The 13,336-nt window shown below is 41.3% G+C and overlaps 1 protein-coding gene across 1 annotated transcript; it reads left to right on the top strand.

Annotated features, from left to right (window-relative positions):
• Positions 1–926: 926 nt before the first annotated feature.
• atad5a (ATPase family AAA domain containing 5a) lies at positions 927–13,134 on the top strand. Its single transcript, XM_023395208.2, has 22 exons — positions 927–1,307; positions 2,042–2,105; positions 2,328–4,132; positions 4,559–4,643; positions 4,772–4,930; positions 5,136–5,277; positions 5,374–5,634; positions 5,783–5,931; positions 6,288–6,438; positions 6,862–7,185; positions 7,770–7,866; positions 8,042–8,124; positions 8,210–8,346; positions 8,433–8,610; positions 8,746–8,913; positions 9,054–9,296; positions 9,389–9,453; positions 9,565–9,754; positions 10,450–10,607; positions 10,750–11,624; positions 11,776–11,934; positions 12,230–13,134. The coding sequence occupies exons 2-22, from the start codon at positions 2,055–2,057 to the stop codon at positions 12,306–12,308; spliced, it is 5,559 nt and encodes a 1,852-aa protein (XP_023250976.1). The 5' UTR covers positions 927–1,307; positions 2,042–2,054; the 3' UTR covers positions 12,309–13,134.
• Positions 13,135–13,336: the final 202 nt, after the last annotated feature.

The following is a 13,336-nucleotide window of genomic DNA, read 5'->3' as shown; positions in this document are numbered from 1 at the left end:
TTTGGATTTACTTCTATGACTGTTGATCAGAGAGGTCTGAAAGCGGTGTCAGAGACACAGCCTGTGAATAGGCAAGGCAGGTAACTGCTTGGGGCCCGAGGCTGTTAGAGAGTCAAACTTAACTCCCCAGCAATGTCTCAAAATGTGGCTCCCCACAACCAATGGAAGATAAACAAAAATATATAAACTAAATCATGGCCAGGGCCGTGATACATTGGTGACTAAAACAATCTTCTAAGATCAAATATTATTGACTCTGACTGCACGAAACAATGAGGTCACACATTTTCAGAGAAGCCACCTGCACCTACAAAGAGAAAAATGATATACTCTGAAATAGTGATGAAATATAACAGCACCAGACTTTCCTGGAATGGAAGCATTATTAAATCATCTGGTGACATCACTAACATTTTTACATAGATTACATACATAACATTACATACATTTAATTTCTCAAATGTAAGGATTTGCTCATTTCTCTGTGTTGCCCTATATCTGTGCAAAGTGAATATCTTTAGGTTTTTGAGGACAAGCAGGACATTTGAAGAAATCACCTTGAGCTCTGGGAAATTGAGGTGGATATTTTTCGACAGTAAAAGTAACTTTGTCTAGTTGCAGCAGTAATTGTATATAAAACACTGGCTATAACCAATTCTATGTAGGTCAAACTGTCACAGTTACTGAAAATAATTTACATCTATTTGACAAGTATTACTCCTGTTGTAAAGATCATGTGTTACTTACTACATGTGAAATAATTTAACCAGTAGAGGTCGCTGTCAATTTTTCCTTTCCCTCGAACACGACACTACACGCCATCTTTGTTGTGGTCGAAATACGTTAGCGGATGACGGACGCCTTTTCTTTCCTGTGATTGGTCAAAGTTGGTGATGCCAAAGGTCGCGTATATTTGGCGCCCTTCGTTCACAACCAGTCTGGCGCGTTTTTGAAAGAGCGAAACACGTCAAGAAACATGTATTTTGAATTGGTACTCGGAACAATTTGGCTAATACCCGTGTAACCCTCTCTACTTTGCGTTCATATACCCGTGGCTGACATGTGGAAAATGTTTTGGCCACTTTTGGGACCTGTGAGGAGCGGAGCTGCGTTGAAAGTAGCACCGAGCAAAGTCTGCTAGCTTGTTGTTTTACAGTGAAATTTATATGTCTGGTGGCAACAAACAGCTGCCCGCTTCTCACAATGCACTTTCCATCTGTTGTTTATTCACACACTCGAGGAAGTGAATAAAAAAGGCAAGAAGACCGTCTCTGGACCTTCGGCAAGTTACCGGTTCTGCATTATCGGTGAGTGTTTTCTTCGACCTTTGTTTTTCTGGTTGCCTGTCTGTCATTTGGCACAAAACTGAAAGAGCTGCTGAGCGCCATTATCACGGATAATGTCAATTTTATGTTACTTGTTGTCCCTGACCACTGTAGGATATTATAATATAATATACTTGAGTATGCCGTATATAAGCATTTTATACTGTCTTTACCTCTCCCGTACCATTGCATATAGTCTTGTATTAATGCTGTTAACACTGCTCATGTACTGTGTAGGGCTGTGTAATGTTTATAGTGTTAACAGTGTCAGATACGGTGGCTGTCGATTTTGAGTAAAGGAGAATGAATGGATTTTGAATTATGCAATACGTTTGTATCTTTGAAATATTCAAACACTTTGTGTTGATGCATGAATAGTTGCTGTAAACACTGCTAAATAAAAGTATCAGGTTCTACTTGTGTTAAGGTGACTATTTGCAGGTTGTTGGGTTGCTATCTAGCACTTGTAAGGGCATTCTGCTAGTTGTGCTGTCATGATTATTTTAATGGAACTTTGCCTGTATTTACTAAAAATAAAAATGGACGTGAGGGAGAGAAATGTCCTCTGCTGGAATCAATCAGAGGAGAATGGATTTACGTTGCAGGTGACTTAGACTTCTGACCCACAGGGAAAGGAATTTAATATTTTATCTTAGTCTGATGTTTTCTTCAGTGCCTTGCTGATCTTTTATAACAAAGTTTTTCTCTTGTTTTAGGTCTCTTCAAATTATGGCTGGTGTTGTGGCTATGGCATCTGTCATTGAGGACTTTGACACCCAGGTATTTTAATGACGATGATGGGGGCTATACACTGCATGCAGTAGCTGCTTTGTTTTGTTTTTGCAATGTTAATGCTGCTCTCTTGGCCAGGTCACTCTTGACCTCTCAACAAGACTTTGACCTGGTTAAATAAAGTAATATAATAATAATAATAATAATAATAATACTAATAATAATAATAAAAAATCTCATGTTTGATTAACTTTGTCACTTCTTTTACAGCCTTGCAAGAAATCTCACAAAGATGGTGGCAGTCCTGTGGTTAAGACAATCACAAACTATTTCTCTCCTGTGGCCAAGCCTGCGGAGAAACCCTTTTCCCCTCCTCGCTCCAACAATATCATGGACTACTTTAGCAGGAGGGCTCCTTCCTCTAAAGAAAAGACCAGCTCACCAGAACAGTCTAAAGAGAACTGTCAGACATCTCAGTCTGTAGAAAAACACACCAGCCCAGTGGCAGCAGTGAAACAACCATCTCAGAAACGGGGTAGAAAAGCCATCAAAGCTGCAAGGGAACTTGTGGAGAGTGAAACTCTCAGCTCCACAGAGGACATGAGCTGCTTCATTGTAGAAGAACCACATGAGAGCAAAGACTCAGCAGCAGAGGTGACCAGTACTTGTGGGGTCCTTGGCAGTGATACAGCAGCTCTGTTGGCCCAGCTTAGTACTGAGGCATATGTCACTGCTGGAATATCAGAGAGGAGTGCCACTATGCCTGTCTGTGTAGTGCAGGCTGGAAAAGATGAACATCATGAAGAGGGATCCAGGTGTGAAAAGACTGTCAAACTTAAACCAGAGCTGAAGAGCATTCCCTCATCTCCAGCTGTACCTTTGAAAGATAAGGAAAAACAGGTCAAAACTGCCTCACGAAATTCTAGGAAGAGGAATCAACAGGAGGCAAAGCAACCAGAATCAGAACCAGAGGAGAAAGAGGCAGAGGCCTCTTTCTGTGATGTTAGCATGGAGGTTAATGTGGATGAGGCCTCACAATTGAACAACAGCACAGTTACGATATCGTTTGAAGATTTTGTGCGAAGTCAGGGTCAGGACAAGGGGGAAGAGGACATTGAAGATGAACAGGGAAAAGAAGAGGAAAGTAAAATGACAACAGGGGCAGAGGAAATGGACACTGACCGGCTGGAAAATGTGGGTTCTTTGGAGCCATCACTTCAAGTCTCGCCCCGAACGGTCACCATCCAGGCTGAGGTGCATGTAGTGTCACCCAAACAGGAACCAGTCAAGACTGTGGGAAAGTTAGCTTCCATTTTCAACAAGAGAAAAGGGGCAATGAGCCCTTCAGAAGTTGTAACTTCTCCTCACACAGAAGCTGGACACCAGCTTCCGTCTACCTCACTGGTTGTGAAAAGGAAATCCAATGTGGTTCTTCAAGAGGAGGATCTTGAGCTGGCTGTGCTTGAGAGTGAATCCATGCCAAAGTGCAGCGAGGCAGAGAGGAAGCAGTTCATGGCTGCCTTCAAGCGGCCCAACCTGGATGGGTCCAAAACCAAACCTGGGAAGAGTCAGGGCAAACAGAAGCAACCGGAAGAGAAGAATTTAGATGCTGCAGAAGTTATTGAGGAGGACTGTGAAATTCCTCCCCCTGTTGCGCAAGACCCAGCTGTCTCTGAGGAAAACAATGTAGCTAAAAAGAAACCAACAAGAAAAGGCAGAAAGAAAGCTAAAGAAGAAAACTTGACTGTCACTACCTCACCCACTGCTACTCCTGCGGAAGAATCAATGACCAAGATTATTGACATTGAAGATAAAAAAGAGGAGCCGTCCATCCCCGCTGTGAGGAGATCCAGAAGAGAGGCTGTAGTCAGGCAAGCGACCAAAATCACCCCAGCAAGTCCTGTCAGGAAGACCAGGAAACAAAATGAGTCAAAGGATGCTGCTGCTGCTGCTGCTGCTGCTTCTTTACCTGAGAGCCCTATAAAGATGTCCACCCCAAAGACACGGAAGTCCAAACATGGAGTCTTTTTAGCAGAAATGGTGTGCCCACCTGACACAAAACAAAGTCCAATCAGGTGACACATGCTTATAGTAATGATTTAATACCACTATGCATGCTATGGAAAGTTGATTCAACTGTATGATCATTTAGAGGCTGCTGTTTGTGGTGCTATTGATCTTTACTTAGTTTTACAGAGAGCTTTTTGTGTTATTTAGCTTACCCTCATTGAAATAATAGAAATACTTGTCAGTATAACACATTACAATTCAGCAGCACCACAAACTTCATCCTCCAAAATGATCACGATTTTGTATCAACACTTCTCTAAAAGAGTTGCAACAAAAATTGAACGTTATAACATGAAGGTAGGATTTAGTGCAGGACTCTTGTATTAGAATGCATTGACTATAGCTAGGTGTACTTAATAATAAACAGAGTTTGTATGTGTTAAGGTTCTTATTATGTTCTTGTTCTAATTGATTGTTTTCTTTTTCACAAGGATTAAATTTACTAGAGTCCATAAAAATGTCCCCATGTCAAAGGCAGAGAGTGGAAGTGGTATTAACACGTCTATGGCTGCTAGAGTGAGTATGATATTTTTTTTACAAATTGGACAAACTCTAAATTTAATGAATTGATGTTCCAACTTGGACAAGATAACAAACAATCTAAACATGATCGTAACTGAGGATGGTGAACTCTGTTATTTCAGACATCAAATGAGTCTAAAAAAAGGAAGCAGGCAAAGAAGTTGGTGGAGAAAGCAAAAGTGATACAGCAGAGTAAGAAAACTGCTGTTGAGGAGAAGGGCACCTTAAGGCGTTCGTCACGAAATGAGGCTGCCATCAAGAAGAGCTACTGTGAAAATGAGGTACAGTAAGATAAATACATTTCAGTTCTTCTCACAGTTTTTAAGTGATAGTATACATTTTTTTTTGACATGTTGTATTGATGAACATGGGCTCCGGCAGACAGTTCTGTGGTCCCATTCTTCTGGCTTTGTAATTTGTTTATTCACTAATTCTTTCTGTTTGCGAAATCAGCTGTGAATTACATTATATGATTTGTTTTGTCAGGATTCTATCATCTGCCTGGAGGACAACGAGACCACTCGTCAGACAGCACAAGGAAAAGGCAAAACCCAAAAACCTTTGCGAAGTCTAAATGATGTTCTGGGAAAAGCCACAACAGCTGGCAAAGAGACCAAGGCTGTCCCAGGTAGTCTTTCCCACTCTAAATCTACATTTATTGTTTAGCATTTTGTCATAATCCCCAGAAACATCAACTAATGGTGCTGTATTCTCTCTCTCACAGGCTCAAAAGTGGCATCACTGGGCCAAGAGAAGACTGCTCGGAAGGTGTCTGCTGTGATTTCCATCTTTGATGAGAGCAGTTGTGAGGGCTCTGAAAACTCCCAGGATGATGAGCAGTTCAGGGCGCGCAGAGAGTTCCTGAAGAGTGGTCTGCCAGAGTCTTTTAGGAAGCAGATAGCCAAGACCGCTGCCACTAAAGAGGCATACTCTCTCTCCTGTTCCTACTTTCAACCAGTAATACACATGAAGCAACCACCACATGGTAGGATGTTCCTTCATAGAAATGCACATTTTGTGATTTTCATTTTTTATAGGGTTTGTTACTGATTATGTGCATTGTTTGTTTTGTTTTTTTGTTATTACTAGAGGGCCAAAGTGAAACTTGTTTTTTATTGTCTTTGTATTGACAGATTGCCCTCTATGGAGTTTACCATGGCCTGAATCTCCATTATTGTATCATCTGAAAGAGCCTGGGAGTCGAACATCCAAGTCTTTTTCATCTGTTAGTGGCTCCTTCTGTTTGAAGACAGAACCAGCCTGTAGAGCCTTTTGTGAAAGGGTATGTTAAAATGACTGATCCTCTTAGCAACTGTCCCCACAGTGTTGTCAACTCCAGACCAACATACATTGACTTGTAAGGCACATAGTTACGTATTTAGCACAGTTGATATCTCAGAACAAATGATCTAGTCATTAGTGTCTTCTTCTCCACTTGTAAAGCATTTTAAATGGCTTATAATATAAACACAATTAATGCTAATTTGTGAATTTTGTGGATGTGCTTTGGTAGTTTGCTTAAATTATTTCCTTAGATTGATGTTCAGAAATAGATATTATGAGCAAAAATTTCCAGCAGAGCTACAGTGGAGTTTAACAGCTGCCGCAGTATTGAATAAAAGTATTTTTCCTTTGCAGGGTTCGGGCTGGAGACCTGAGATCTCTGAAAGTGTTCGTCAGCTTCTTGTGGAGGAAGTCAGCACCTCCAACCCTCCCTTCCCTGTTCAGATGTTCATCAGTCGCTTTGTGAAGAGACGCACTGACCACCAGCAGTACTGCACAGCCTCAGGTCAGTCGGACAGGAAATGATTGCACTTGAAGACTTAAACAAATGCAGATGTGTGTGTGTATATATATATATATATATATATATATATATATATATATATATATATATATATATATATGTATGTATATATATGTGTGTGTGTGTGTATATATATTCTATGCTGATTAAGCTCTGATATCTTTAATCATTTTGACTGTATCTGATATTTAATATCCGATAGCATCAACATGAAGGAAAATTCACAATTTTCTAAGTTAGAAGGATGTTAAAATATCCCAGCTGCTCTCAAAGCATAAATATTGGTGCAGTATTTTAATCAGTCATTGTTTAAATTCAATTTAAAATGAAATGAAGCCAAATTGAAGATCAACCAAGTCATAAAATTAAAATGATACTAAATGGCCACTGTATGTTACCTATTAGAACCAGAATCAACCAGAGTCACAGGCACATCACTGCCAGCTGAACCAGTAGGAGGGAAGAGGAAGAGGATAGATGATGGAAGGGAAAACACAGCGAAGGTGGCTAAGAAGCAGCGGGGCAACCATTCAGAGGAGAACGTTTCCACGCCTGAGCGAGAGACGGCGAAAAGGGGAGGTCGTACGAGACGAGCGCAGAGATCCAGGCTAGAGGAGGAGGAGAAAGAGAAAACAAGGCCTTCTAACAAAACTGCTCCCATCCCGTCCGAGGACGACTCTGTGGTTGTGCTGGATGACTTGCTTTTGGCAGAAGACACTGTGAATAAAGGTGAGGTAGCAAATAAACAATACCTAATCCAATTAGGAAACTGGCATAAGGACATCAGTAAAATAGCCAAGGAGAAAAATGGACAGCAATGGTAGGCAAATTAGGAGACAGTGAAATGACGCAGCCAATTGTAAGAAAACTCCTGGATATGTGCAACAAATTATATAAAAGTAAGTTTGCAATAAAAAAACAAATATATTTAAATGTCTTAGAACAGGCAGACAAACTAGTGTCTTGTTGATACTATGATACTATGTTATATGTTATGCTTGCAGATGGTTTTCATACTAAGTATTTTCTTTTGTTGCAAATATACCATTATTAATGTGAAGTGGTAGTGAAGTCTGGTTTTAATTTTTTTAAAGAAAAAGATTAAGTGCTTAGTTTGAAGTTCTAAAAATAGACCTGCTCTCAGGGACTCAACCACAACAATGTGTAATTCTCATAAATACCATCAGAGGCAAACAGACCTCCCAAACTGGCATGACAACTTTCTTGCAAGATCCTGTTTTGTCACACACTTCATATTTAAATCCTTGGTTCAATCCCTGCAGCTCAAAAACTCAATGCAATTTGTTCTACAGATGTGTTGAAGGAGGACGTGTTGTGGACAGACAAATATCAGCCCCAGCACTCCAGCGACATCATAGGCAACACTGCCTCAGTTAGGAGGCTGCACAGGTGAGGAATCAGTAAAACTGCCTTATCTTCCCTGTGCCTGTATAAAAACAGTGCTCACTGCATTTGTTTTATACTGTCTAGCCAATATGCATCATATGGATTTGGGATAATTATTGAATATTTGTAGAACATGAAGGCAAGTGTTTCATGTTCCTTTTTTTCTTTTTTTGTACAGTTGGCTAAAGGAATGGAAACTCCGTGCAGACAGAGAAGAGAGAAAAAAGCAGAAAGACAAGAAACAAGAGGAAGGAAGCAATGGTGGGAAATTAGACATACTGATCTTGTTATCTCTTCATAAATGTTGTCTTGGTGTATGTTTATTTTCATGGCCCTTTATGTGCAGACTCTGACTGGGACTGTGGAGAAGAGGACCCCCAAGATGGAGAGGACATGCTGTGTAATACAATGCTGATCACAGGACCCACTGGAGTAGGAAAGACTGCTGCTGTCTATGCTTGTGCCCAGGAGCTGGGCTTCAAGGTACAAGCACCTCACGTCCATTTCAAAGCAATGCATTTGTTATGTGGAGAGCTACATAACCTCTAACTTCCCTCTGGTCTCTCAAGGTATTTGAGGTGAACGCTTCATCTCAGCGGAGTGGCCGTCTTATTCTGTCCCAACTGAGGGAAGCCACTCAGTCACACCAGGTTGACAGTCAGGGGGTCAATGCCCACAAACCCACCTACTTCAACAGCTATGGCACAAGCAGCAGTGCTGGCGCTGTCAGGCCTGGCACCTCTCCCAGTATGTACACAGCTGACATGTATAGCACTGTTGAGTTGTTGGCTTGTGAGAAGATAGGTTATATGAAAGATTTGTGTACGGTAGGAATGTTACAAGATGAGCTGTTGGATTGATTTGTTTCTCTTCATCTTTCAGGAAAGATTAACTCTCCTCGCAGGGTGGTTTCCTCTCCCAGGAAACATCCCCAGTCACCAAGTGGTTCTAAAAAAGGAGCTTTGGCTCCGACTTCTTTAAGTAACTTCTTCAAAATGGGTCGACCCACCAACAAGGAGCCACCTAACACTAAGAAGAATGAACAAACAGGTAAATACACTTCCAATGTGTCAAATTTCTATTATTTATAATGTTACCATTCATTAAAATTTTTAATCAGGAATATAATTTAAGTAATTTCAGTAAATAATTTTTCCTTGTTTTTCTCTCTCCTTCATCTTTTCATATAGCTGCTTCCAAGAAAGTCATGAAAGCAAATAATGAGGGTGCCAATAAGAATAAAGACCTCGCAATCAAATCACCAACAGCTACCACCCCTAAAGAAAACAGTGAAGAACAGAGCAAGAAGACGGCCACCTCTCTTATCCTGTTTGAAGAAGTGGATGTTATATTTGATGATGACTCTGGGTTCCTAGCTGCCATCAAGACATTCATGGCCACTACCAAGAGGCCAGTCATCCTCACTACCAGCGGTGAGTAGTCAATGTTTTACCTGTATTGATTGGATTTATTTATACTCTCTGTCTGGTTTTTGAGTTTAAATTACATTTTGTGTGTTTTCCAGATCCTACTTTTAGCAGCATGTTTGATGGCAACTTTGAAGAGATCCATTTTAAAACGCTGTCAGTGGTGAGTGAAGGACTCCTAAATATGAATGTTCAACGGCAGGGTGGGTTCTTTGATGTGGCTTGAGTTTGTAATGACAATAATTTAATTTGTCCTCCTGCATCTCTGGTACAGTCAAATGTGGGCAGCTACCTGCAGCTGTTGTGCCTGGCTGAGGACATGAGAACAGACCTATCAGACATCAGCTCTCTGCTCAGACTCAATGGCTGTGACATCAGGCAGAGTTTACTGCAGCTGCAGTTCTGGACTCGCAGTGCTGGTGGCCGCCATATAACCAGGCCACTGATGCACACCGAAAAAAATGGTAAGCAGATTACTAAGAAAAATTTCAATAATAATATTGTCAGTACTCTGGTTTTATTTTGTAAATACTTAATACTTCATATTTCATCTCTACTTGTTATTATTGTGGTTATCATTATTACTATTATTATAAAATTCTAGACTTGTAACCAAGTGTGACGATGCATTTGCTGTCATGGCACCTGAACAGCTGTTCACAGCTATGATGTCGGTATGCTGGCGTCTGGGGTTGTGTGACTCTTCTTGTGAACATGATAACTCGACAACATCACAAAGTAGAAACTCAATACTTATACTGCAGATACCGCATATGGGGTAGATGATCTGATTAGATTTTGGATCCCCTTTCTGTGGACCTTTGCATATTAATGAGGAATCACTCATTTCCCACAATTGGCTGTAACTCCTTAACACTTTTTGTTAACAAGTTGATACCATGTCTCTAGCATGTAAAGACAAACATGTTGTCATGAAAATGTTTGCTAAGTAATGATCTAATTAATTCCACTAGGGGAAATTGTTTTTGTTTTTGTGAATATGATAAGTAAGAGTAATACTTAGCATAAACTTGATACTAACACCACAGGTACCCGTATGGAGTAGATCTGATTGGATTTTCATGTGTCCTCCTGCAAAGATTATGGTTGTTATTAATTATCTCTAATGTTTTTTTCCCTCCCTCATTCATTCTCAAAGCTGAACTAAAGCCAGAGACTGATGGAGAGGCAGCAAAAATGTCTGTGTGTGCAGTGACTGTCCCGCCCACTCTCCCTCCCTGTGATACTGGCTGCACTGAGAGCAAACTCGGCCTCCTGAATATTGAGCCAGAGAGAGACATCTGGGAGCTGCTTAGGGTAAGCTGTTCATCTACCACACACAAGAGCACATAAAAGTGCAATGACCTCCTGTAGATTCCTGATGATCCCCAACGTGATCATGATGTTTTGTTAGTACTTTTTAATAGTAATTTTTTTAATGGGTATTTGCTGTCAACAGAACCATAGTCTGGTGGAGGAGGCAGTTTGCTGGGAGCTGCTGACAGAAAGCAGGCGACGAGGAGTGGACCTACTCTATTCCAACATGGAGACCCTCTTACCTCTACCACTCACACAGTTGACTACCTCTGCTCACAAACCTGAATCACAAGACCATCCTCCTGTTAATCCCAAAGAGCAGCCCTCATCCACCTGCATACAGTCCGACACACTTCCATCTCACGCTAGATTACTGCATGCGGCAGAGTCAGCAGATTGCTCGGATGATAGCAGTCCAGTTAAGGTTTCCAACAGGATGAGGAAGAACAAACGAAGGCACTGTGTACCTGACCAAGGTGGACTGAACTCTGACTCGGACTCAGAAGACAGTTTTATGTCTCTCTGCAAGCCGCAGGGTGCTCCTCAGGCAAAGGAGAAAGTCAAAGAGAGAGTAGTTTCAGAAATGGTGAAAAGGAAGCCACTGACTCCCGAGGAGCGTGTAAAAAATCTACCAGTGTCACAGTGTCTAGAATCAATAGCTGACTTTTTAGACAACATGTCCTATGCAGACTCCTCCTTGCTTGTTCATCCAGAAGGGGGTGACATTCACAGAAGAATGTCACCTGTCAGTGCAGTGGTGAAAGATGGGATGACAGATGAGTTGAGGGTTGAGACTGACAGACGGAGGTGGGTGGGTTCAGAGTGCATCTTGGAGATCCAGGCTGCTGTGGAGGCACTGAGCTTCCGCAAATGTCGGGGTTCGATAGGGGAGGCCTGGGACAAAGCCCGACAACTGGAAGGAGAGCTTGGAAAAGAGGCTGCAGCAGAACTCACCCTCCCTGTTGCCCCTCATTGTGAAGGTTTCAGCTTCACTCAGGACAGTCCCTGTCAACCACAGTGAGTCTTAACAGTATCTCTTTAATGATATTCCTCATTTTGACTTTAGTGCAATGTAAACCTGCATAGAATTAACTAATTAAGGGATAAAAATGTTGAAATGAATCCTAAGTCAGTTCAAAGAAAGCTAATGTGTATTGCTGTGTTCCAGGCTGGTCCAGGGGAGGAGAGAAGTGATGGAGAGGCTGATGTTGAGAGGAATGGTTGGCACTCTCGGAAACAGACCAGCAGCTGCTGTGGACTACCTGCCAGCCCTACGTACCATCTGCAGATCAGAGCAGCTCAAGGAGCAGGGCAAGATTAAACGAAGGTGAGCATGCAGAAACCATCATTAGTATTTTGGTCAGCCACCAGCAGCAGGTCTTGGTTTAAACTGTGGGCAGGATGTGGTGAAGCATCTTTTGGCAGGCAACGAATGGCTGACTCAAATGATGATGTAGGTTTTTTTTTTTGTTTGTTTGTTTTGATCACTGACACTGCTACAAATAAATGTGTTAAAGTGTAACTGTATGCAAAACACAGTGCATACATGCATGCAAATCACACAAATGCAGTCTTGAAATGGGTCCACAGAAAACTCTGAGCTGTTTCTTTTCCTCCTCCAGGTTTCTGCACTACCTAGATGCAATCCACCTTGGTCTTGAAAAGAGCACTCTACAGCACCTTGCTGAAGACTTCCCCTAAACCACAGAGAGGACCACACATGTCCTCATGATCACACAGAAGCCTTAAATACTTTTAAGGTCCATACGTTTTGCCTCTCAGTCTGGAAAAGGAACATGTTTACAGCAAGTGTGTTGGCATAAGTAGCACAGGGATGATGGACAGTTGGGCAAAATAAATCAGTTCCCATTGTTTTTATGATCCTAACATCAGCATGAGATGAAGTGGTTAGATGGTCAGAGGTGTGTGTACAGGAGAGACTGGTGAAGTTTCCACATATTTCCTCCAAGATGGAAATGATTCAATCACTGAATACAGGCACACAGCTAAATAACCTCACATGATGTCTGATTCAGCATATCTTATGGTGCTTTCAAAGAATGCACTAAATATTACTACTTTATATGATTTTTGTAATATTAAGCTCTGTGTGTGTGTGTGTGTGTGTGTGTGTGTGTGTGTGATTTCTTTGTACAGTAGTGTTTTGTAGCCTCATCTATGAGTGTGTTTTGCATTTTGGAAAGTCTTTTTACCAAGTAGACATTGTTTGTGAGGAGCAGGTGTATATCATTTAACATTGATTAACATGTAAAATAGAAATTGCTTCTGAATTTGTAAAGGCTGTGTATGAACTGTCTCTGCACAAAGTACTGTTGATGCACTCAGGTTCTTGGTTCAGAGGGGTTTTTTTTGTTTTTTTCTGCTTTATTTTTCACCTTCACATTTATCACAGTGTTTTTGTTTTTTTTATTCCATCAGTTTTGTTTTTCAGCCTTAACTCTGTACATATTATCCACAATGGATTTTTGTTGTGACCAAATAAAGGTTTATCACAACAAATAGTAAATTATCTCACCATTTCTGTGCTCCATTTCCAGCATGTCACCGTCTATCCTGAGTTGGGGGCAGGTAGCAGATGACACTGATTTGCAATGCTTGTGTTATTTGCACAGTGGGCGGACTAGTTCATTGCCTCTATGGGTGAAATTGGAAGAGCAATCTGCACAGTGGCAGACTCTGTACAAAGGATGACAAACCACCCCCCCCCC

Source organism: Seriola lalandi, unplaced genomic scaffold (assembly GCF_002814215.2).
Source record: "Seriola lalandi dorsalis isolate HSWRI2012SDOR001 ecotype SW California unplaced genomic scaffold, Sedor1 jcf7180002054958, whole genome shotgun sequence".
NCBI lineage: Eukaryota > Metazoa > Chordata > Actinopteri > Carangiformes > Carangidae > Seriola > Seriola lalandi.
The sequence above is the reverse complement of the archived record's forward strand: the minus strand, read 5'-3'. Positions and strand labels throughout refer to the sequence as shown.

Coding starts and splice junctions, on each gene's coding strand:
- atad5a (XM_023395208.2), top strand. CDS start 2,055: ATGGCTGGTGTTGTGGCTATGGCATCTGTCATTGAGGACTTTGACACC. Junction 8,125..8,209: donor ACAAGAGGAAGGAAGCAATG/GTGGGAAATTAG, acceptor CTTTATGTGCAG/ACTCTGACTGGGACTGTGGA. Junction 9,297..9,388: donor AGTCATCCTCACTACCAGCG/GTGAGTAGTCAA, acceptor TGTGTTTTCCAG/ATCCTACTTTTAGCAGCATG.